The following is a 20,357-nucleotide window of genomic DNA, read 5'->3' on the forward strand; positions in this document are numbered from 1 at the left end:
TCAACCTGATGCTGATTTACTCCAAACTAGGATGTAAATTTTTAAAAAGGAGTAACTAATAGTATAGTTTCCTTTCTTTAAACAAGTAATGCCCTGATCAGCAAAAGTTAATAAAACTTAGGTTAATCAGTTAAAAAAACCAAACAAAAAAAAAAAAAACAAACCTGAAGTTAATTGTTTCTTTCATTGCCGACTGTTTTTACTGGCTGGTTGTTAGACATTTGGTGTAGCTATTGGTTGTATGCTTTGAACATTGGAGTCCTCACATTCGCACAGTGTTACCAGATCCCTCCCAACCTCAGTCAGGGGGGACTGTCATGGCAGATTTGTTGCTGTGCTAACGCTGGGCCAGGGCTGCCACTTATCACAGTAGGACCGACAAAGCTCTGCTGTTCTTTAGCAGAGCTGAGACTCTTGTAGATGCTGTTTAAGACCTTTTTGACATGTCAGAAAAATGTACAAAAAATCAACATCAACTATTACAGTCAGGCAGTTAAAAGTTTATGACGCTGATACTGCCGTTGATTATGTCTCGCAATGTTTTTTTTTTTTTGTTTGTTTTTTTTTTTTGACGCTCCCAACAATCTCAGGAGTGAAGTCATACAAAAAAAATGTCTAAGGTTTTTGACAATAAAAAAAAAAAACAAAAAAAAAAAACTAACTGTAAAATCTTACACAATCCAGTCGTTTCTCTTACTCCACACCCCTCAGTGTGGTGAGCTGCAGAGAGTTGTTTCTGTTTGTCTGCAGTTTTCTTATCAACACTTGGCAATTCCAAATAAGTGTCACAAAAGAAAAGTGACATTGGGGGTTGGGAAAATGGAAAATGCTGTGTGTGCATGTGTGTGTTCAATTCCCTGCAATCTAAATCATTGCATTTTAAGGTGAAGACATTTTTTAAGGTTTGGATAGAGTACAGTAGGTCTAAGGCTTCAGCTAAAGATGAGGTTAAGACTAATTCTCCAATTAATGAATGCAAGTCAATTTAAGGTTGTCTGAAGTTGTGTGTGTGTGCCCACATGTTGCTGGGGTTACTAATGAAGTGTTGACATGAGGTGGGATTGGGGGGGTGGGGGGGCGGCTGACATTGACAAATGTGATACTAAGTGGGTAAAGGTGTCTATGAATAAACCAACCCAAGTACACAAATACACAAAGAGGCACACATACACACATATGCTTGCCCTTGCACATGATTTTTTTGTGCTGGAAATGGCCTTGAGGGGAATGAAGAGGGAACATGAAGTTGTGAGAGAGAGAGAGAGAGATGTCGCGGTGCTTATAAACATTCGGACCGAGCAGGATAAAGGGCGTGTGGCAGTGAATCGGAACTTTGTGCAGTCCTGTCTCATTTGCACTGGCTGTGCTGAAACAATTTCACCATCCACAACCTGAAATCAATCCTCTGTTATTTTATAGCCACACAATTTCACATCATCGATGACATGCAATGCTTTTTCCCATATTTCAAAATTGTAATACATCAATTCCCATCTGTAATCAACTGCAGCTGCACAATATTATGATTATCCAGCAGATGCAGAAGTTGTGCGTTCATGTATTTCTACCCTTATGGAAGTGTTTAAAATGGCTCAAACGTCACAATGCGAACAATGGTCTCCTCCAGTCCAGGTGAGGGTAATTTAATGAAAGTTTTGTAAAACTTTATTTATTTAATAAATACAATTTAAGGAGTGAAATAGTTCAAGCAGCTCTGTCTTCCAGAGATTATGATCACAGTAACCAAACACCAGGATGTCACTCAACCAGAGGGCCGTGTGGCTGTCACACAAGAGATCTGATGCACCGTCCTGAGTGTGGTCTGATTTAGACAATGGAAGGTTAGAGTAGGTTAAAATACATATTTACCAAACACGTAAATTAGCGACATCCTCGTGACATTTGTAGGAAACTTTATTTAGTCACAGTTGAGTTTCCCACAGTACATGTTTTGTATTGCAAAGCTACTTTTATTAGGTTGTCACCTAGTAAAGTAGAAGGACAGAATGATGTCAGTTTTCAGCAAAGGAGATTGTGGCTTAGCTCATACCTAAATTGATGAGTGACCTGACTTGTTTTCTTGACTTTATTTGATGAAAATTCAAATTTCAAGGACAGCGCGGCAGCATAGTGGTTAGCACTGTTGCCCCATAACAAGAAGGTTGGGAGTTTGATTCCCAGTTCTGGGGCCTTTCTGTAAGGGGTTCTCCCCATGCCTGCATGGGTTTCCTCCCGTCGTCCAAAGACATCATGTTTAGGTGAACTGGTGACTCTAAATTGTCTGAGTGTGAGTGGTTGTTGGTCTCTGTCTGTCTCTGTGTGTTGGCCCTGTGATGGACTGGTGACCTGTCCAGGGTGTAACTCGCCCTCACCCAATGTGAGCTGGGATTGGCTCCAGCACCAGCTCCAGTATGATTTAATGTTAATTTCAAGCACAAATGCAAAACATTTGCGCATTACAAAGTGAATATTGTTGGATGCTGCAGGCTGCCCAGACAGATTAACATTAATGTGCAGTTTTATCTTGTAGCAACAATTTTTCACGCAGTTCTGACATTTTTAATGCGAAGTCTCTTCATTGTGTTTCTCCAGACAGCGTTTTCTTGCTGAGCTGAGGAAAGGTCCTGGTGATCACATCAAGACAACCCAGGCTAACTGCCAGTCAGAGAGACAACCACTTCATAGACAGTATTGAGGCCCATGCAGAGTTTTGGTAGATTGTCTGTTGACTGATGGGGTTTTTATTTTATTATACAGGCAAGACTTCCATCTAAAATATAGTCTGTAATGTTTTTAAGTTATAAAGTCTGACTGTTTTCTGCTTGAGCAGCGTTAGGGTTAGTGTACACTTGCGAAAGTCCCCAAGAAAAGTCACCAGCGATTTGTGATTAGAGAGACTCAAGCCTCGGGTGTAAAAACAGAGTTCTTTAATGTTGTGGCCAGACGTGGATCATATGAGACCACTCCTGACTGGCTTTGGCCTCGTAACCCAATATGGAGACCAGTGTGCCAGTTAGCTGAGCAATGGTCCAGGGGTGTAATTAATCATGCTGTGCAGAATATGAATGCTCTCACATCCACAGCTTTACTTTGTTCAGTTTTTGCAACACTTTGTTTTGTTTTTTTTTTTTTCAAATTTCTTTTTATTTATTTTTTTTCGTACGAACGACTGGTTTTGGACATTTGACAGCTTGGCTCGGCTGCACACACACACTTGGGCATCCTCAGGTTGTTCAGCGCATTTAATCGTGGTTTAAGGCCTTTCCCTGAAAACAAATCAAAACAAGTATCTTTTGTTTAGGGGTTTAATAGATCAGGCACAATAGGATGAGGAGGGAAATTTAGCAGTGGGAATGGTAGTAGAAGTGAGCATCTGTGTGATTGTGTTTGTGTGTGTTTGTGCAAAGTCATGCGTGTGTGTGTTTGTGTGCTTCCGGCCTACTTTCAGACTACTATTTCTTTTGTTAGCATTCAACAACTTCCCTTGATATGTTGATGGTAGGTCTGTTTCTAAGACTGGCGGAAGCTGAACTTGTTGAATGTTAACAAAATAATTGTTGTTTTATCTTCGTTAAAATGACAAGGTGCTCCGATGTTAGCAGGAAGTACAACAGTAGACATTTATCCTTAAATATGGACAAAAAAGCCAATTATTATGTTTCGCTCTTGCATAAAGAGTGAAAGGAAAAAAAGCCCTCGTTGCAAAAATCCATGGTAAGAGGAAGACGCCCTAAAAATAGGCTCATTGGGAAGAAAAAATCAAGCAGGCGGTCACGTAAGCTGTGAGCAGACCTAAATTCTTATAAATAACAAACTGAAATGGAATGTGAAATCGGTGTGTCAGTAGGGTTTGGGTTTGGGTTAGGACCCTAACCCAAACTCTAACCTGACCTGATAGCCCAGTGGTTGGAGGGCAGGTACCTCTTCAGCTAAGCCACCAGCTCCACTCCCGGCCACCCGGCCCTGCTGCTGTCTATTACTACTGATGTCCTTCAATTAAGGCATAATATAGCCCACCCCCCCCCAAAAAAAAAAAAACAAAAAAAACAAAACAAAACACAAACACACTTTCTGTGATGGAAATTTGGGTTGAGATTTTGTATTGAATTTCTCCTGGGCAGAGATTTGTTTACAATCTGTCTAACCACTTGAGTTTCCAGTCATGTGTGGTTTTGGTGATGCAGCTGCATTCCGAGATCACAGAGATGCCTTTGGTGAGGATAAATCTGATAGAAGTGATCACCAGCGCTACGTGGCGAAAGCGTTATAGCCTCATTGCCCCCTTTATGGTCTGCAGCACGGAAAATAATAATCGGCAAGTTAGTTTACTTAACATGCAGTTTTGATTCTCACAGTCACATCCGATCCATGCTGAAGTCCCCTCCATTTGGGATTACGGGTCTAAGTCCATCTTTGATGAAAGGGCTCAGATGAAAACGAGCAGACACTTGTCTGTCCTCTTCTACCACCGGCATTGGAGGATTCCCCCGCTAAGTCATGTGATTTAGTCCCAACTGCTGTAAATTCTTTCAAATCTCCTTTCATCTCCATCCTGGTGATGAGAGCCACTATTAACTCTCAGAGAAAGACAATATTATACCAGAGCACAGCAGTGATTTGCAAAGATCACAATTATGCACTGTAAACATCTGCATGCCATTTGTAAGCTTGTCTTTAAATGCCCCATCATGATTCCCAAAAGTCACGTTTAATGATATGAGCCACAGGCAAATCAATGCAAAAGCATGTGAGAGCATCTCCAGAGCTGCTCCCACAGCAGCAGCTCCTGTGACTTCGCAGCACTGGTCATTTGTTTAAATTCATCCCAGCTCAGAGACACGCAGAGAGGGAGAGCGCCCTGCTTTTCTGCACAGCTTCGAGGCCTGAAGTTCAGAGAAATGCTCTGCATAGCACTTTGGGGGCTTGGGGATGGGGCGAGGTGCACGAGCCGAAGTTAGATGAAGCCATCCAACGTTGTTGGCCTAATTATGTAATAAAAGGGGCATAAATGCTTTGAAGTCCCAAGTGCATTTGTCAGTTTCTTTGAAGGCAAATAGTAATTGTCATGTTCACTGCCTCACAAATCAAATCTTGTACACATGTTCCCTCCTCCCTGAAGTCAAAGTCTGTGCTGCCACACACACGCACGCACACACACACACACACACACACACACACACTGAGACATACCACAACCTTTACGGCAGCCTTGATCTGCCATACAGGAACTGCTGATCCCCCCACCCTTTCATGCCCCGTTTCAGTCACCCACATCTGGAGTTGGTCAAAGACCTGAGGTCCCCAGGGAAAGACCCCCCCCCCGACCACCAACACCACGTGCCCCCCGAAGGAAGAAATGTCCCATTCTGTCTCGTGTCGTCCTGGAATCTATAAGGGAAAGATTGACCAGACAGCCCTGTGGGTGGATGCATGCAAAGCCAATAACTGACTCACAAGCTGGCATCATTGCCATTGATCTTAAATCTTTACTTAACCAGGTCGTCCCATCGCGTCTTCACCTTTGATCGGGAGCTAATTCTGTTGAGTTTACCACATTCTGTCCCCAACGTGTGTGTGTGCACTTGTGTTTAGCTGTGCGTAAATGGGTGTGGCTCAGGGGTCCATTCTACATTGAAGTGGTAATAAATGTAAGTTTTCCATATGATGTTGAAGCTTCCTCCAGGCTACTAATCCCCTCTTCCCAGTCATTGGAACAGAAAGTGCCCCCCTCTTGAAGTTCAAACTCATGTTAAATGACTTCCTTGTTCCTGTGCAATCTTTTTGACTATGGTGTTGAAAACCAGGTGACTTGCCCTTGGGCGAGGCTTTATAAAGTCAGATCCTGCATGCTGGATGAGATCCTTTGGGCTACGCTGGCCGTCTCAGACTTATGTCTAAGAGGTTTATCAGCTCATGCCTCAGAGATTACTTGGTGTTTACTATCAGGATGATTCCTCTTCATACTGTGCATTTCAAGACAGTTTAGCGGCCACTTGCCCCTCTTGACAAAAAAAAAAAAAAAACAAACGTAAAATTAGAAATGAAAACCTCACCAGGATGCTTAAATGAATACATAACTTTATTTAAATAAATGCTTTGTCATAACAAAAAAGACAAAGGTTAAAAGAGTACATAAATTACAAGTTGAATAAATATTACACAGTGATATTCACTTTAATAATTTGAGATTTTTTGTCTTTTTTTTTTTTTTTTATTTTATTTTATTTGTCTTATGTAGTTCCAAATACTGACCATTTTATTTCCCACTATCCTCCTGCCACCGATGGGTCTGTTTCACAAGCCAGTGAACACCAATTATGAAACCAATTACAACCAAAAAGTGTTATGTATTCAGAAAAAAGCTGTACTGTAGTTACTGTTCTACTGAAGTATGATGTGTGAATATGGATTTAAACCATGCAGGAGATGAGAAACCTGAGGAAGTCAAGACTTGCAACCAGGTGTGAGAAACAGGAAGTTGCTGAACCTTGGGCCAAAATCCAAAACAAATTCTGCAACATTTGATCGATCCAGACTTTAAGGGGTCCCGGTGATATTAGATTTTTACTCTCCAGTGCTGGTTGAGGATTACCTTCCCCAGATTTCTGTGACTCTGACTCCTGATGACTGTTTTGCTAACTGTATCTAATGTCATGCAGTTGGTGACCCCGTACTGGGGAAGTGGCTAGGCCCTGATTATGGCCACTGCCCATGGTGCTCATTCATCGTCTTCCCTCACTCTCCTCCCCTCCCCCCCCCCCCCCCCCTCTCTGTCTCTCTCTCAGCGTTCATCTGCAGTAGGCCACGAGAACACCTCTAGCTTTGTTTTACTTTTCAAGCTATTTTTTTCCCTAAAAGATGTTTTTGTATCAGAGGTCCCAGGCATGGGCTGCACGGCCCCTGTCGACAAATATTACCTCAAAGCACCACCTTTACAAGGTAAGCACAAGATAACACAACGTTTAGCTTTTGTGGCTGTTTTTTTTTTCTTTTTAATTATTATTATCATTTGATCCACTAACTTCATGATACCACATCTCAGGACGTCGTTGTGTGTCAATATCAATAGTGAGTAACTGAAATAAGTGCAAGCTGCTTTTTTTTTTTTTTTTTTTTTTTTTCCTTGTAAGTGGTAGTGGGGATTTGGTGTTGAAAGAGGGGCTAAGGAGCCTTGATAATACATATTCACAACCGGAAACCGCTCAGGATGCACATTTCACTTCCCTTATGTTGCAACAAAGGAAACAGTTAATTTACCTCCAAAACATCCTTTGGCTTCCCCTCTCTGGCAATCATATACATTGGCATTCACATAAAAAAAAAAAAAAAAAGCAAGAATCCTAGCTTATTGGTTGTCGACGAAAGACGAAGGTCAAACTGACTGCGGATACGCAGCAGTTCTTGTCCAGAATTTGCCCCAAGGTACAGGCAGAGATTATGTATGGATTCCCAGTGCGGTGCGTTTGCTGTCACCATTTACAGGACCTGCCACATTCATTGTTCTACTTTTGAACTGACTACTTTGCTATTGTATCAAGTATCAGCCCCAGTTGTTGGAGGTGAGCCGTGGGGGCTGTATGAGAGAGCAAACTGCCCCATAATGATATCCATGTCACTTTCACGTCGCTATTTAAAATATTTGCATGTAGGAAGGCACTGTGACTTGCACACAGAGAGAAGAACTCTACTTGTTGTCTAAATGTTACGACCCTGTTATATCCTGTAACATTTTTGTCTTTGTCATGCTCCAGTTTGATGCGGCTAGACAATTTTTGCAAGGAGGCATGAAGGGCTGCAGAGGGTTAGCTTTTTTTGACTGCCCTATGGTCAAACGACTCGGGGTCATTTTCATGACAGGCTACAAGGACCTATTCAAATCTTTACAGGCTAAAAATCTGTTTTTTTTTTTTCCAAGCACAATTACATTGTTGTCATACTTTGTCTCTACAGGAAATAACAACATTCAATAACTATATTTAAAAGTAATACACCATGGTTACACTGTAGTAGCAGTACTGAGGGGAAACCACTTGATAAAGGTACATGGCTCAAAAGTGGGTGGTCTTTACTTCACTGAAGGCAAAGAAAACAGCACAAACAAAACCATACAAAACTACACTTCACACAACTGGATCAGAGAAGCGGCCGGCCACGACGGGCAAGTTCGATTACTTTAAAAGGCCAAACCCGAGTCCCCCCTCGCTTGAGGAGAATCTTTTATTTCCCCATCAGAGTCAGGCGCTCTCTAAGCTTTGTGTCGCCCTGCATGGCATTGTCTGTTTAAAGTAGGCACAGTTGGCATATCAGGCTAGCTACATGATCGAAGAGCCGTTTACATAGGTTCATCTGTGACGATCTGCTCGCTCTTGTGTTTATGAATGCTCCATGTCTGTCCCAAGACGCACTTTTCGATAAGTAGAAGGCCAGCCCCAAGACCATTTCAAGCACTAGCAATACTTGTTGTGACAAAAATCAAAACAAAAGAGAAAGAAATCAGAACATTCCTTTTTTTTTTTTTTTTTTTTTTTTTTTTTTTGTAATAGGCTCACTCCGTCTTATACCAACATTGGCTGATACACACCACGCACTCGCACTGTATACATCCATACGCACATTCATGCATGCATTGTTCTGTGAAGGTACACATATCTAAGCAGGTTCCCCTATTAATTAAGTGCTCTGACAGGACCACATACCCAGATAGAGTCAAACTGTTACAGCTTATCTCTATCACTTGTTTTTTTTTTTTTTTTTTCCTTTACTCAACAGCCAATCTTCAGTTCCACAGTAGCATCATGTTCCACAGCCTAAAAACTGACTTGTTTTCAATCGATGTGCCTGATGCGTCCCACCCCCCAAAATGATTTAGTGTTAATTTTACGACATACAAATTGTTGCATCGAAACCCTCAGCTTCTATAAAAATATTTCCATTGCGTGCATATATTTTCGTGGATCAGCAATCAGGAGACCCGGCTCATACTAGGGGTCCCGTGAACAATGAGTCAAGGGAATTATTTAATCTTCTAGAACTTTTCCCCTCATTTGAACATGAGTGCTTGGTCAACAACAGTGAAGAAAAGAGAAAAAATTACAGGTGTTTTATATACAGCCTGCTTTCTTCCATTTTTGTTCAATTTGGGGGAATAAAAAAGTCTTGAAGAGAATGGAGGGCGGAGCATACGGGTGTGGTTCAGAGAGGAGGCATGGGCCCTGGGTCGCGTGGTGGTTGGAGGGGTGGGGGGGACGGTGGTGGTAGGGGGTTTCGAGGGTGGTCCTCCCCCCTTTTTCACTCATTGTTGCTGCTCTCCAGGTCTTTACACTGAATGTCCCCCCCACTATAGTCTGTGCCAGGGAGCTGGACCCCGTACTTGTCCACGCACCAGCAGATGCCTCGTTTGCGGCCGCGAGACGGCTTACACTGTAGCCCAGAAAACAGACAGACATACAGACAGACAGACAGACAGACAGATAGACGAGTTAGAAACAGTGGCAAGGGCCTATTCATCACACACATTTGTGTTTCATCTATTAGCTTATTTGTCCAACAATGGCTTGGGCACGTGAATCCACTGGTTCCATTTCTACTTCTCATACTAATTTTGCTGAAAATTTCATCCTTTTGCTTTCTTCCCTTTTTCTGCTTTTGGCGCTTTTACATTTTTGCCATCAAAACCACCCCAGTGTAGTTTTATGTCTCCTCTCTAAGGCTTCTCACTAGATCAACAGTAACTACAAGTGAGGCAGCCAATCAGAAGAGCAGATATGAGCCTTACTTCATGTTGACTGTTGTTTTGATTTATCCGATAACAATTTAATAAATTTCAGGTAAACAATCAACAAAGTTGCATCCAGCAGGTAATGGCAGTGACTGTTTTTCTGTGACATCGCAAATGTCCTGAAGTCCGAACAGCTAGTGTCAAGGCTCAGTTTGTGACTACAGACTGTGAGGATTTCTCTGTGGACTGAGACCTTTGATACTTTCACTGCACAAACTAGAAACATAGACCTATAGATGTACGATCATGCAAAGACTGTTCTCTCATACCTTATGTGCAGTTAAATAGAAAATTTAAATGCAGAGATCTATGCGGGGAAAACTCACCTGCTTGCGCTTGAAGAATCCTTTTCTGTCGCAATTGGGGAGGTACAAAGACAGAGCCATTACACGAGAAGTGTCCTTCATCCCTTGAATGATTCCATCCAGTTTTCTTCTGCATGGACCCTTAGAGGGGAGACAGCACAGGGTTACAATCAAGCAGTACTTCACGTCATTAGAGGGCCTTCTCTTCTCATAATACCATATTTGTTTTTTGTCACATTATTCACATCCTTTTTTTTTGCCTTTTTGCTGAAGCCTTAACTGGCTGTCTAGCCAACAGCAGTTTTTTTCTTCCTGACCCTGCATTCATCATAGATTATCATCATGATTATTATTTAATGATGATTTGTTTTACTTAAAAAAACAAACAAACCCAAAGCGTCCATCCCGACTCATCATTCAAGTCAAAAGCAATTAGTAACTTGTGTAAACCGAAATGACAATATTGAAGTTTTCATTTTAATTTTCTATGTAGCAATGGTGATAAATGGTGATTCATCCACAGCTACCCTGCAATTAATCAGATTAAATATTTTAATCATTTGACAGCCCTAGTATTAAGATGTGACTATGAAGGACGTGGAGGAAGTGTGTGTCAAACTAACATTGGGTACTTACAAATTCAGGCTCATGCTTGTCAATGGGCAGAGGGGAGTAGTCCATGGGAGAGCCCAGGGAGCGCTGCTTGCCCAGCTTCCTCTTTTGCTCCTTGCGCAGTGCATGGACTTTTTTACTGTTCACAATGTCTTTAGGAAGGAGCGGCACTTTGGGTGGCTGCAACTCCTCTGTAATCTCTGTGGTCATGGTATCCTCGTGTTCTCGAGACTCACGATCTGTGGCCAAACAATGAGAGACGGTTGGTTCATGTCACATTGTTTTATACTGATAACAAAGCCGTGGGTTAATCTGCTGATGTGCAGGCAACATTGAGAATGTCTATCATGCAAAACCTAATGTGGGAGAGTGTTGGCGCTGAGCCGAAATGCATGCCACTTTCTGTGTTGTGTGTTTACATTTTCAACTTATTGCATGTCACTCACTGCAGGTTGACTCAGAATTATGGGTTAAAGGATTCAGTATGACGCGGCACAAACAAACAAAAGCAAAAAAAAAAAAAAGTGTAGCTATAACAGTGACGGCTGAGGGAAAATGTGTAGCAAACTGAGTGTGCTGTGTTTGAAAATGAAGGGAAATTTAAAGGAATAGAACCATTTTACCATCATCTGTTCTTATTGTGAACATAAATGTCTCTTTACACATCCAGCGGATATTAGCACTCATTTGGGGTGACTTCTGTGCCTGTATGGCCCATGCAAGACAAATGTTGACTTAGCTCTGTTTCATCACCATGATTAGTTGTCTTCGAGAGTTAGTGTCTATTTCTGCCTGGCATAATCCACAATACCAGAATTTCAAGAAAAACTGCTCTGCACAACTTGAGGGAACACTGAAAAACTGTAACAAACAAAACAAGGAACGAAACGCTCCGTAAGGCTGAAAGGAACTTTTTGATTCCTCAACCATTTTTCCATCCCCCAGAGGAGCTTGATCTCTTTTTTTAATACATAAATAACAAAAATTCAGTGCTGAAAGAAATGTCATCCTCTCAGTTAATGCAGTATACAGCATATTTAGAGGTCTTAATGTGTAGTTGTTTCTTGTTGTGTTAATTTTCAAATGAAATGTGTTTGCTTATTTAATCTCTAGGGTTATTTCATCTGACAGTGGTCTTAAAATTTGATTTGAACCAGAACGTAAGATTCAGGAATGTGAAACATCTCCTTAACATCTAAAACCAGTCATTATAGAGCAGTAAACGCCCATTAAGATGAAGCCATAAAAAAACCAAACAGCTGAAACAAAAAAGTCAACAGCTAAAAATTTGTCTAACGCTTGCTCTTATACGATCACTCCCTGTACTGTATGCATATAGTAAAATTCTAGCGTTTACTTGTCCCTGCTAACGCAAACACAACACCAGGTGCTTTCCCGAGGTTTGTGCCACCAAATGTTCCTCAGCATTTGTTTACAGAGGAGCAGGGACTGGAGCTAAGATCAACAGCTGATGAACTCCTACAGCTCCAATGAAGCAGCAACTAAACTCATCCGCCACCACCTTGTAACAGTAACTGAGAACTACTCAGACAGATCCAGCATGTGAGACAAATTGCAGCTGGGGTGTCCATGGGAATATGAAGGAAACCAGATATTTAGATGTCCGTCCTGTTGTCTATAAACACCTCTCCAGTGTCTTAAGATTTCTAGTGGCACGTTGGTCTAAAAGTGAGCTCAAATCACACGGTCGGAGCAGCAGATATTCGTGAGGATGCGGATCTCTTCAGCTTGGGAAAGCTGTATCACATGTCGCATGGTGGCCGAATGCTGTGCCTGGAAAATCTGCTGCACGGCATCAGGGACCGAGACTCTGACTGTACTAACTTAATGGCGACGTGTCCCACATTAAAGTGTGGGTGAAATGTCAAGCTAAGGAAAATACAATTGCTCTTTGGACTGATATAAATGCTTGTACATTTCTGCCCCAAATAATGTTGCTTAAGACGCGATTTCAGCTCCCACAGGGGGCACCACAGTCTCAGAGATCTGAAGGTCCCATTCGATAGGATATTCGCAAGTTGAGGTCCTTTATCCTTAACTTTGCCCCCACCCCCTCTCCTATCTTTGGGGCTCAGCTTCTTAAGCCTGAACCCTCAGCCAGAGGTTCTTTGAGGCCACATAAAGAAGCCCCCCTCCCTCACTGTTGGCTTAGCTGTCCCGTAAGTCCAAAGTTATTGTGGAGACTTTGCCAGGTCCCAACTGGCTGGAGCGATGGTGCCAGTGGATGACCCTGGTTATATTTATCTGACAAGGAAACCCGCCTCGGTGCACGGGGCCAGACGCGCTGAACCAGAGAGGAATGTTGGCCGCAGACTATAGGCCAACTGCTGCTGAAAGACAAATCAACCTCCACACTCGCTCGCTGGTATCGGGGGCGCAACGGAAAATGTGATTTCACAAGTCGCCTGACTGTTCTTTGACTTTGATGGCTGGCCCGACCGCGCATGCACAGCCGTCGTGGAGAGAGGAGGCAGTGAGACGTAACAAGGACGCAAGCTCCGAGAAAACTGATGTTCAAAGAACCTGACACAGCATGAGCGTCTGGAGTTTCTGGGAGGGGAGGAGTGAGACAAACTGAGGGGAGGTGGGGCGGGGGGCTTGATTACCAGAATTGGGTCTTTGGCTTCTGTGCTGCACTGCCATCTCTTTGAAATGAATCTCACAACTCATGACTTGGCAGGTCTTGGTTTATGTTTAGATATGTCCTTGTGTCTCCCCGCTCAGACTACAAGGCTATACTTGCTATGAATAAATACATCAAACAAGCATTCCTATGTGCACCATGCATGCGACCACTGTGGAAAAACTCTTCATTTCTGCTGTAGAGCCTAATCATTTCCCTGGGCACTTGATTAAAATGCCACATATTTGGCAGTGAAAAATTCTGCTGCTCCAAAAAAAAAAAAAAAAAAACTGACTGTTTTTTTAACGTGCATTCTTCTTACATGTGTAATCTCATTTGAGTATATAAATGACCAGACTAGTAGAAGCTCTGAGCCATGGCATATCAATTATGCTCGGAAGTCAGTCACTTCGAGAGAGTGCCTGACCTCAGAGAACAATGTTACGAATACCTTTTAAAAATTCATACAGTCTTTGTAAAAGACAACGGGGTCTGACTTGTATTCACCTCAAAAAAAAAAAAAAAAAAAAAAAAAAAAGCTAAATTCATCTCTTCTTGAAGTGGGCTCTTCAGTGCAGCCACAAAAACTCAGTTTTTCCATGCTCAGGGTACCCAGCTTGTAAAGGAGGCTTAGAGGGGTCTGTGTTTAACTCCTGAAACTCAGCCAAGATGCTGAACTGGAGCCAAGCAAGCCAAGTCATGTGTAGCTCCTCCATTCAGCTGAGTCCAAAACTGCACCACTATCTCTCTCCCCCCGCCCCTCCCCCTCACTGCTCCAGCTAAAGATTTCATCAGGATTTGAGGAGCAGAGAAGCCAAAGGAGGTGCACCTGATACTTCTCTGTTTAAAAATTTACATCTGCACACAATTATGCTTCATGAATATCCAAAGTTTCTTGCAGGCAGCAGTCCAAGTCTGAAAGATAAGCCCGCCTTACTTTGGATTTTTCTCTCCACTGCATCCCTAGGACTATAATAATAATACAAAAAAAAAAAAAAAAAAAAAGGCTGGACAATAGTTTCTCCCACCTTTTATTGGATTTCCCAGCATTACACCAGATTTGTTTTGTCATGCCTTTAAGGTCAGTGTCTGTGTACCATCTGAAATTGCATCTTTGCAAGAAGTAAGAGAGTGATGATAGTTGTGCCGTTTAATCTCAACGGGGGGTATGACAAGATAATTATTGGGGTAAATTAGCCTGAGGGGCCTGTGTCATATAAAGAACAACATTTGGAAACCATCCCTCGACCTCAGACTCCCTCAGATACTTCATATTTGAAAGAAGGCCATGGTTTGATAACCCTGCAGTATCTAAAGTTGTGTTTGTGTGTAACAGCCCAAATCTAGATGCCTAAGTGAAACGGGTCGGAGGGGCTTTTTAAAAGTTAATATCACGGGAGTAAAGCCCGGTTAAACTAATGTCATAGCACAGTTGGCCAGTCATATTTTTGTGGGGTTGTCGTGGCTTTGATCCAAAAAGACACATCCACTGCAGTCCAGTTAAATGAGACTGATGACTGGTGAAATCTGTTCTCTTGCAAGTGATCTGTCCATGTTTGACCACTAGCATAAGGGAATTGTGTTTTGAGCCCTGTGTCCTGTTGTTTCAGTGGAATTTCTGTTGTCCAGCTCTGTGCACACTCTCAATCAGCCACTGAATATGCAGGAAATAACTCTTCCCATGGTATTGTGCACACAGAATATGTTCATTGCAATCAAAAAGTTTCCTGCTTTTCTGAATGCATGGTATAAATAGCAGCAAGAACAATTCAAGGATTATAAATCGCAAAACAGGGACTTATGAGAGGATGCACAATCCTCCAAAGTAGGAAATGCTCATATTGGTAAGCAAACTTTCTGACCTGTTTACAGCTCTCACAGTGTAAATAAACGCTTCGCACAGCAGACAGGGGGAGAGAACATTCCTTGATTTGGTCCCTAATCAGAATTTGTGTGTGCAACAAACTACGTGGATGAACAGAACCTCGGGGGCAGCGGGGAGGTGCCTCACTGCCACAACACAATTGCTGGGTTTGTAACGGTGTTCTCACTCCCGTACAGCAGGGTGTAAAAGTAGCCAGAAACGTTCACTTGAGGTGGAAAAGTTTGTGGTATTTGTTTGCCACCTGTGCCACATTAAGTGTTTCTTCCAGTCCTCAGAAACTTCAGGGTGATGGGACTTGTCAGAAACTCCGTCTAAGTGGAGACGGTGCCGCAATTCTGATCCTTCCCCCTCGCCCCGTGCTGGCGTGTAACCAGGTGTTAGCGGTGAGATCTCAGCGGCACAAGGATCAAGACTAAACACGTGACATCATTTTAAAGCCCAGCATGTGGTCACCCCTACCTTTTTTGAATCGCACGCCTGCATGCAGCATAGAAACACAATCGCGCGTATTGATTTCTTTCACAGCTGCTGCTGCCACCAGAAGGATGGGTGTCAGCGACCGATAAGGCGAACAGATATCTCTCCAAAGTTAAATAGGGAGAAATCAGACCTTTTTTTTCTGTCTTCCTTGTTTTTCACACACACCCAGAAGCAGCTTAATGGTCACATTTTCCAAGAATTGTATGCTTTTTTTTTTTTTTTTTCCTTCAAGTCCTCGTGTGATATTTTGACAAAATGACCTTTCCAATAATTCTCCCTAGCACCTGCAACAGATCACTTGCAGCAAACTAAGCTCTCACTGCGCTGTGTCAGAGGTTCAAGGTGAGACGGATGGAAAGGCACATGCAGTCTTTCCTCTCACATGAGCCCATCATGAACCTGGCAGGCAGCTGGGACCACATGTGACCAGATCTATATCCAATGTGGCATGTCGAAATGGGCATGCAATGTCCACAGCAGATGGACTAATGACAACCAGCCGCCATACTCTCTAAGGTGTGTACAGTCAGAGGGAAGAATCTGCATTTTCTTTTTTTTCTTTGGTTTTTTTTTTTTGCCTTTACCTGCTTGCACCAGTTTTTCGGTTTCGAGCTAATAACCAGCTGTGGTCGGCGATGATGTGGACATGGAAAAAGCAGATGGGGACACTCAAATCTGAAAAGCTGTCTGAAAGTATGCGATGACAAGCGAATCCTTACGGTGCTTAAAAATGTGAAGGTAACCGTGTTAGCATTCAGGCATACATGAAGCTCGCTGGCAAACAAGCATCAGAAGCCTGCAGTTGCTTAGCTGTAAGTATGAATGACAAATACGTGTGACAAACCGCTGAACTGGCAACAGGTTAGAGGCACACTTAAGAAGACGCAGTAAATGCAAACCGTCAGAGTTGTCAGCAGGTTTCCTGTTGCTATGCTAATAAGGGGCACTGTGTTTGGTGCTCTGGATTTGGAGCCACTCCCTAATCATCTTTTGTTTCTTGGCACAGAGCAATCTGTTCAAACATAAGGCCCCCTTTCAAGAGCTTGAAGGAAGAGGGGGCCTGCTGCCATGAAGTCATATCTGTTGGCAAGCTTTCCGGGCTCTGATTCAATCGTAGGGGAAGGTGAGGGGTGGAGGTGGGAGGGAGGCTAACAAAAAAATCGGAGTGTCCCGACACCACACATACCACCTCCTGCGCCTTACAATCCATGCAACTCCTGGGAGCACAGTGCACAGCAAAATATGAATGAATGCACTGCTGGGAAGTGAACCCAGACTCAAGAGCGATGGGCCAGGATTCCTTTTCTTACGGGAGGTTGGGGGGCAGGAGGGGGCTGTAGGATAGCAAAGATTCCTCTCTGCCATTGTTTAGCTACCTCAGTCAATATTTAGTAGGCTGCAGCTCTCATGGCCTCCTGAGAGTGGCGGACACTTGAGCTCCTCCCTCTCCTCCTCCTCCCTGTGTTTGCCTTGCTCAGCTGGTACAGCACACAGACAGCTGCAACCCCACACCACAGGAAACCAGAAGCTCACCTCAACAGTTCCCATCGGCGGAGCTGTTTGACAGAAGGCCCATCAGAGGAAAGAGAGAGCCGGAGGCATTCTGCTGAATCACTGCGTTGTGACTGAGCGCCCATGCAATGAATGCACTGCCAGAGGCAGGAAAAGATGCTCTGATTACCTCTGTGGGCCAACAAAGAAGTTAGGTCCTGTCTGTGTGTGTGTGTGTGTGTGTGTGTGTGCAAAGCCAGAGTAAGACAAAACTCCCTGAGGTGTCAACACTAACAACAATGCACACCCACACAATTCCGCCCAAGTGTACATGAAAGTAAAGACACACACACACACACACACACACACACAGACTGCCTTCACATGGTCCCAGTCAGAGATCAATGCTTTGCAAAATTTAAGGCGCATTCTGGTCTGCCTCATGAGGCAGAGAGGTGAAGGCTGCTGTGCTGGCTGCAAACAGCCTAATGATTCTGTCAGCTGGCCAAATGAGCCCAGTGGTTGCCCTATTTTATAGATGGAGGCATGAGGCCAAAACCTTTGTGGTTACCACCTACTTATCTAGTTGTTGACAAGCTGCCAAAACTATTGAGTGACAGTAGACTTCTACCCAGAAATGCCTTTAATCATTCAAGGCTATTGGCTGCTGTCTCCCCTCTCCCCTCTGTCTGTCAGACGGTCTGTCTCTCTGTCTCTCTCCTCTCGTGTCTCTCTCACGCACAGACTACAGATTTAGAGGTAATCCGACTCTAAACACCACCCCAGGGGTAGCCCGAAGACATTATTCTATCCCAGTCCTGTCCCGACAGGAGCCAACGTTTTGCGCGCCCCCGAATGGGCACCCCCACACTCTGCGCGCCCTACAGCCCGGACCGAGTCCACATCCCGTGTGAGAATGAGCCGAGAGATGAGGTACAGGGGAGCTGGTGCGCTCCGGCGCGACAATGGAAAATCTTTCACACTCTATTTTAGAGTAAGCTCCACTTAAAGTATTTGCGCGTTTCCCCTCCCAATAGTCCATAATTAAGCTCTGGCTCCATAAAACCCCAGTGTGTTTTTTTGTTTTTTTTTTTGCAAAAGTTTTTCTCCCACTTGAGACCAGCAGATCTGCAGCAGAGACGGCGGCAGAGCATTACGCAAATTCGTTAATGAATTGAGATGCAAATATGAGATAATGATAATAATGATGACGATGATGGTAACGGGGAGGGGGGGGGGGGGGGGGGGGGGGGGGGTTGACGTGGACTTTGTCAGCCGCGAACCCGCAGTCGGACGGCCGCTATCCCGCAGCACAGGCTGCACTCAGTCGGGATCACACCATGTGCGCCTCCCGCTGCGGAGCGTCCAGTCGCCCGCAACAGTTTATCCGGCACCGCAAACACAACCTCTTGGTCCTCTTTCTGTCTGTCTTATTTGTTTGCTCTTTCCTTCTTCTCCTTCTTAAAAAAAATACACATCACCTAACGATATAACACTAAAAACAGAGCGCGCCGCCCGTGCAGCTGGATGCTGTCGGTCATCAAGGTGCGCTCGCTGCCACGGCTCCGCAGAGACCCGGGGAGCGGGCAGAAACACACAGGAGGAATCTCATCTCCTAAAAACGAACAGATCAATAGTGAAATCTAACCCTATTCAGTTTGGTTTGTAGCCCTAGACGGTGCAACACCACACACACCCACACACACACACACACGCACATATATACACACAGTGTATTCCAGCATGGGACAAGATGTTGTTAACACAGATCCACAGAGGGGGAGAGGCGGCTCTGTGAGCCCGGCTCTCCCCGGCATGCAGCCCTGCCGGACGGGCGCGGCTCTTACCTATGGGCGGGTGAGCAGGTTTGTATCCTTTCTCGTTGGTGCACACTCCCCTGCCGTGGAGAAGGGCGTGCAGGGGCTTCTCCTCCCCGCTCCTCGGCAGGCAGCGCAGGCCCTGGGTGCACGTCCCGGTGTAAACGCCGCACGCCTGCCCCTCGGACAGGGCGCACGTTAGGCAGCAGCCGCAGCCCGGCTCCTTGACCAGCTGGCAGCCGACCGGGACCGGAGGGCACATGGACAGAGCCTTCTGGTCACAAGGCTCGCACGGCACGTATGAGCCCAAGCACCCGGACAGCCCCAAGATAAATGTCAGCAAGAGGCAAAAACTCAGAATCATTGTTGGTCTTCTCTTCGGGTTATAGCATAAACCTTAAATGCGAAGAGGAGGGGAAAAAGTAGACTGGTCTAATGAACACAATGCCTCAGTCAGATAATCCGATTTTTAAAGCTAAAGCCAAGAGTCTTTATCCAGGAGTGTTGCTATCTATTTAAAAACACACACACAGTCACACACACAGACACACACACACATGAATTACAGGCTTGGAGCTGTGCACTGTGCATAAAAAAAAAAAATGAAAAAAGAAAAAGAGAAAAAAAGTTCAAATGACCAATTTCAAATATATGTGCTGTTGTTTTTTTCCGGTGGTACTGTCCTCTGCAGGAGCAAAGTAATTCTTTGCACAAAATCTCAACTTCTCTCCCCCTTCAGCTTGGACTCCAATACTTTCTCCAGCAGAGGTTTCCTGAGCAGACTGATCAACTTGTGAGCTGCCTTGCCTTTTTAAAAACAGCCGAACAGCCGAGCCCAAACCCCTAACTATGAATACGCTAAACAGCAGAGAAGGGAGGCGCACTTGTTCCACGGCTTGGCAGCCAGCCAAACAGTTTTTTTTAATTCAGCAGCAGCAGCAAGAGGAGGAGGAGGAGGATCGCTCTTTCACCCCAAATGCTGAACTGATGCCGAGGTGCAAGAGGCAACATCTGAAAGCAGCGCAACCCCGATCAGAGCCGGAGCCGCTGCACGTTTGCACCGGAGCACTGCGACTGTGAAACACAACAAGTGTCACCATCAACGAGTCAGCCATAAAATCCCACACAAACGGACATGTACACATTTGAAAGAAAGAAAGAAAGAAGCATGTATATAGAGAGAGATACATTAAATGTGTGTGCTTTGAATGAAACTATTTCGTCTTCTTTAGAGAAAACTTTTTAGTCTGCTCTTAAAATACATTTATTCCATCATTATGCTTCTCTTGCCATAAAAAGATTAATCATCTGTAACCCCCTCCTTCTGCTTGAGTCATAAGTGCCC

At 44.1% G+C, this 20,357-nt stretch overlaps 1 protein-coding gene across 1 annotated transcript; it reads right to left on the reverse strand.

The window, feature by feature from the left end:
- Positions 1 to 6,188: 6,188 nt before the first annotated feature.
- On the reverse strand, positions 6,189 to 19,376 carry igfbp5b (insulin-like growth factor binding protein 5b). Its single transcript, XM_029530324.1, has 4 exons — positions 19,043 to 19,376; positions 10,720 to 10,934; positions 10,105 to 10,224; positions 6,189 to 9,420 (listed from the first exon to the last, which is right to left on the reverse strand). The coding sequence occupies exons 1-4, from the start codon at positions 19,374 to 19,376 to the stop codon at positions 9,289 to 9,291; spliced, it is 801 nt and encodes a 266-aa protein (XP_029386184.1). The 3' UTR covers positions 6,189 to 9,288.
- Between the last annotated feature and the right edge of the window lie 981 nt (positions 19,377 to 20,357).

Source organism: Echeneis naucrates, chromosome 21, assembly GCF_900963305.1.
Source record: "Echeneis naucrates chromosome 21, fEcheNa1.1, whole genome shotgun sequence".
Lineage (NCBI taxonomy): Eukaryota > Metazoa > Chordata > Actinopteri > Carangiformes > Echeneidae > Echeneis > Echeneis naucrates.

What these genes read in the sequence shown, in the direction of transcription:
- igfbp5b (XM_029530324.1), bottom strand. Translation starts at nt 19,376, where the DNA reads ATGATTCTGAGTTTTTGCCTCTTGCTGACATTTATCTTGGGGCTGTCC. An exon ending in ACAAGCATGAGCCTGAATTT is followed by an intron (nt 10,225 to 10,719) that starts GTAAGTACCCAA and finishes CTCCCCTCTAAG; the next exon opens with GGTCCATGCAGAAGAAAACT. An exon ending in GATTCTTCAAGCGCAAGCAG is followed by an intron (nt 9,421 to 10,104) that starts GTGAGTTTTCCC and finishes TCTGGGCTACAG; the next exon opens with TGTAAGCCGTCTCGCGGCCG.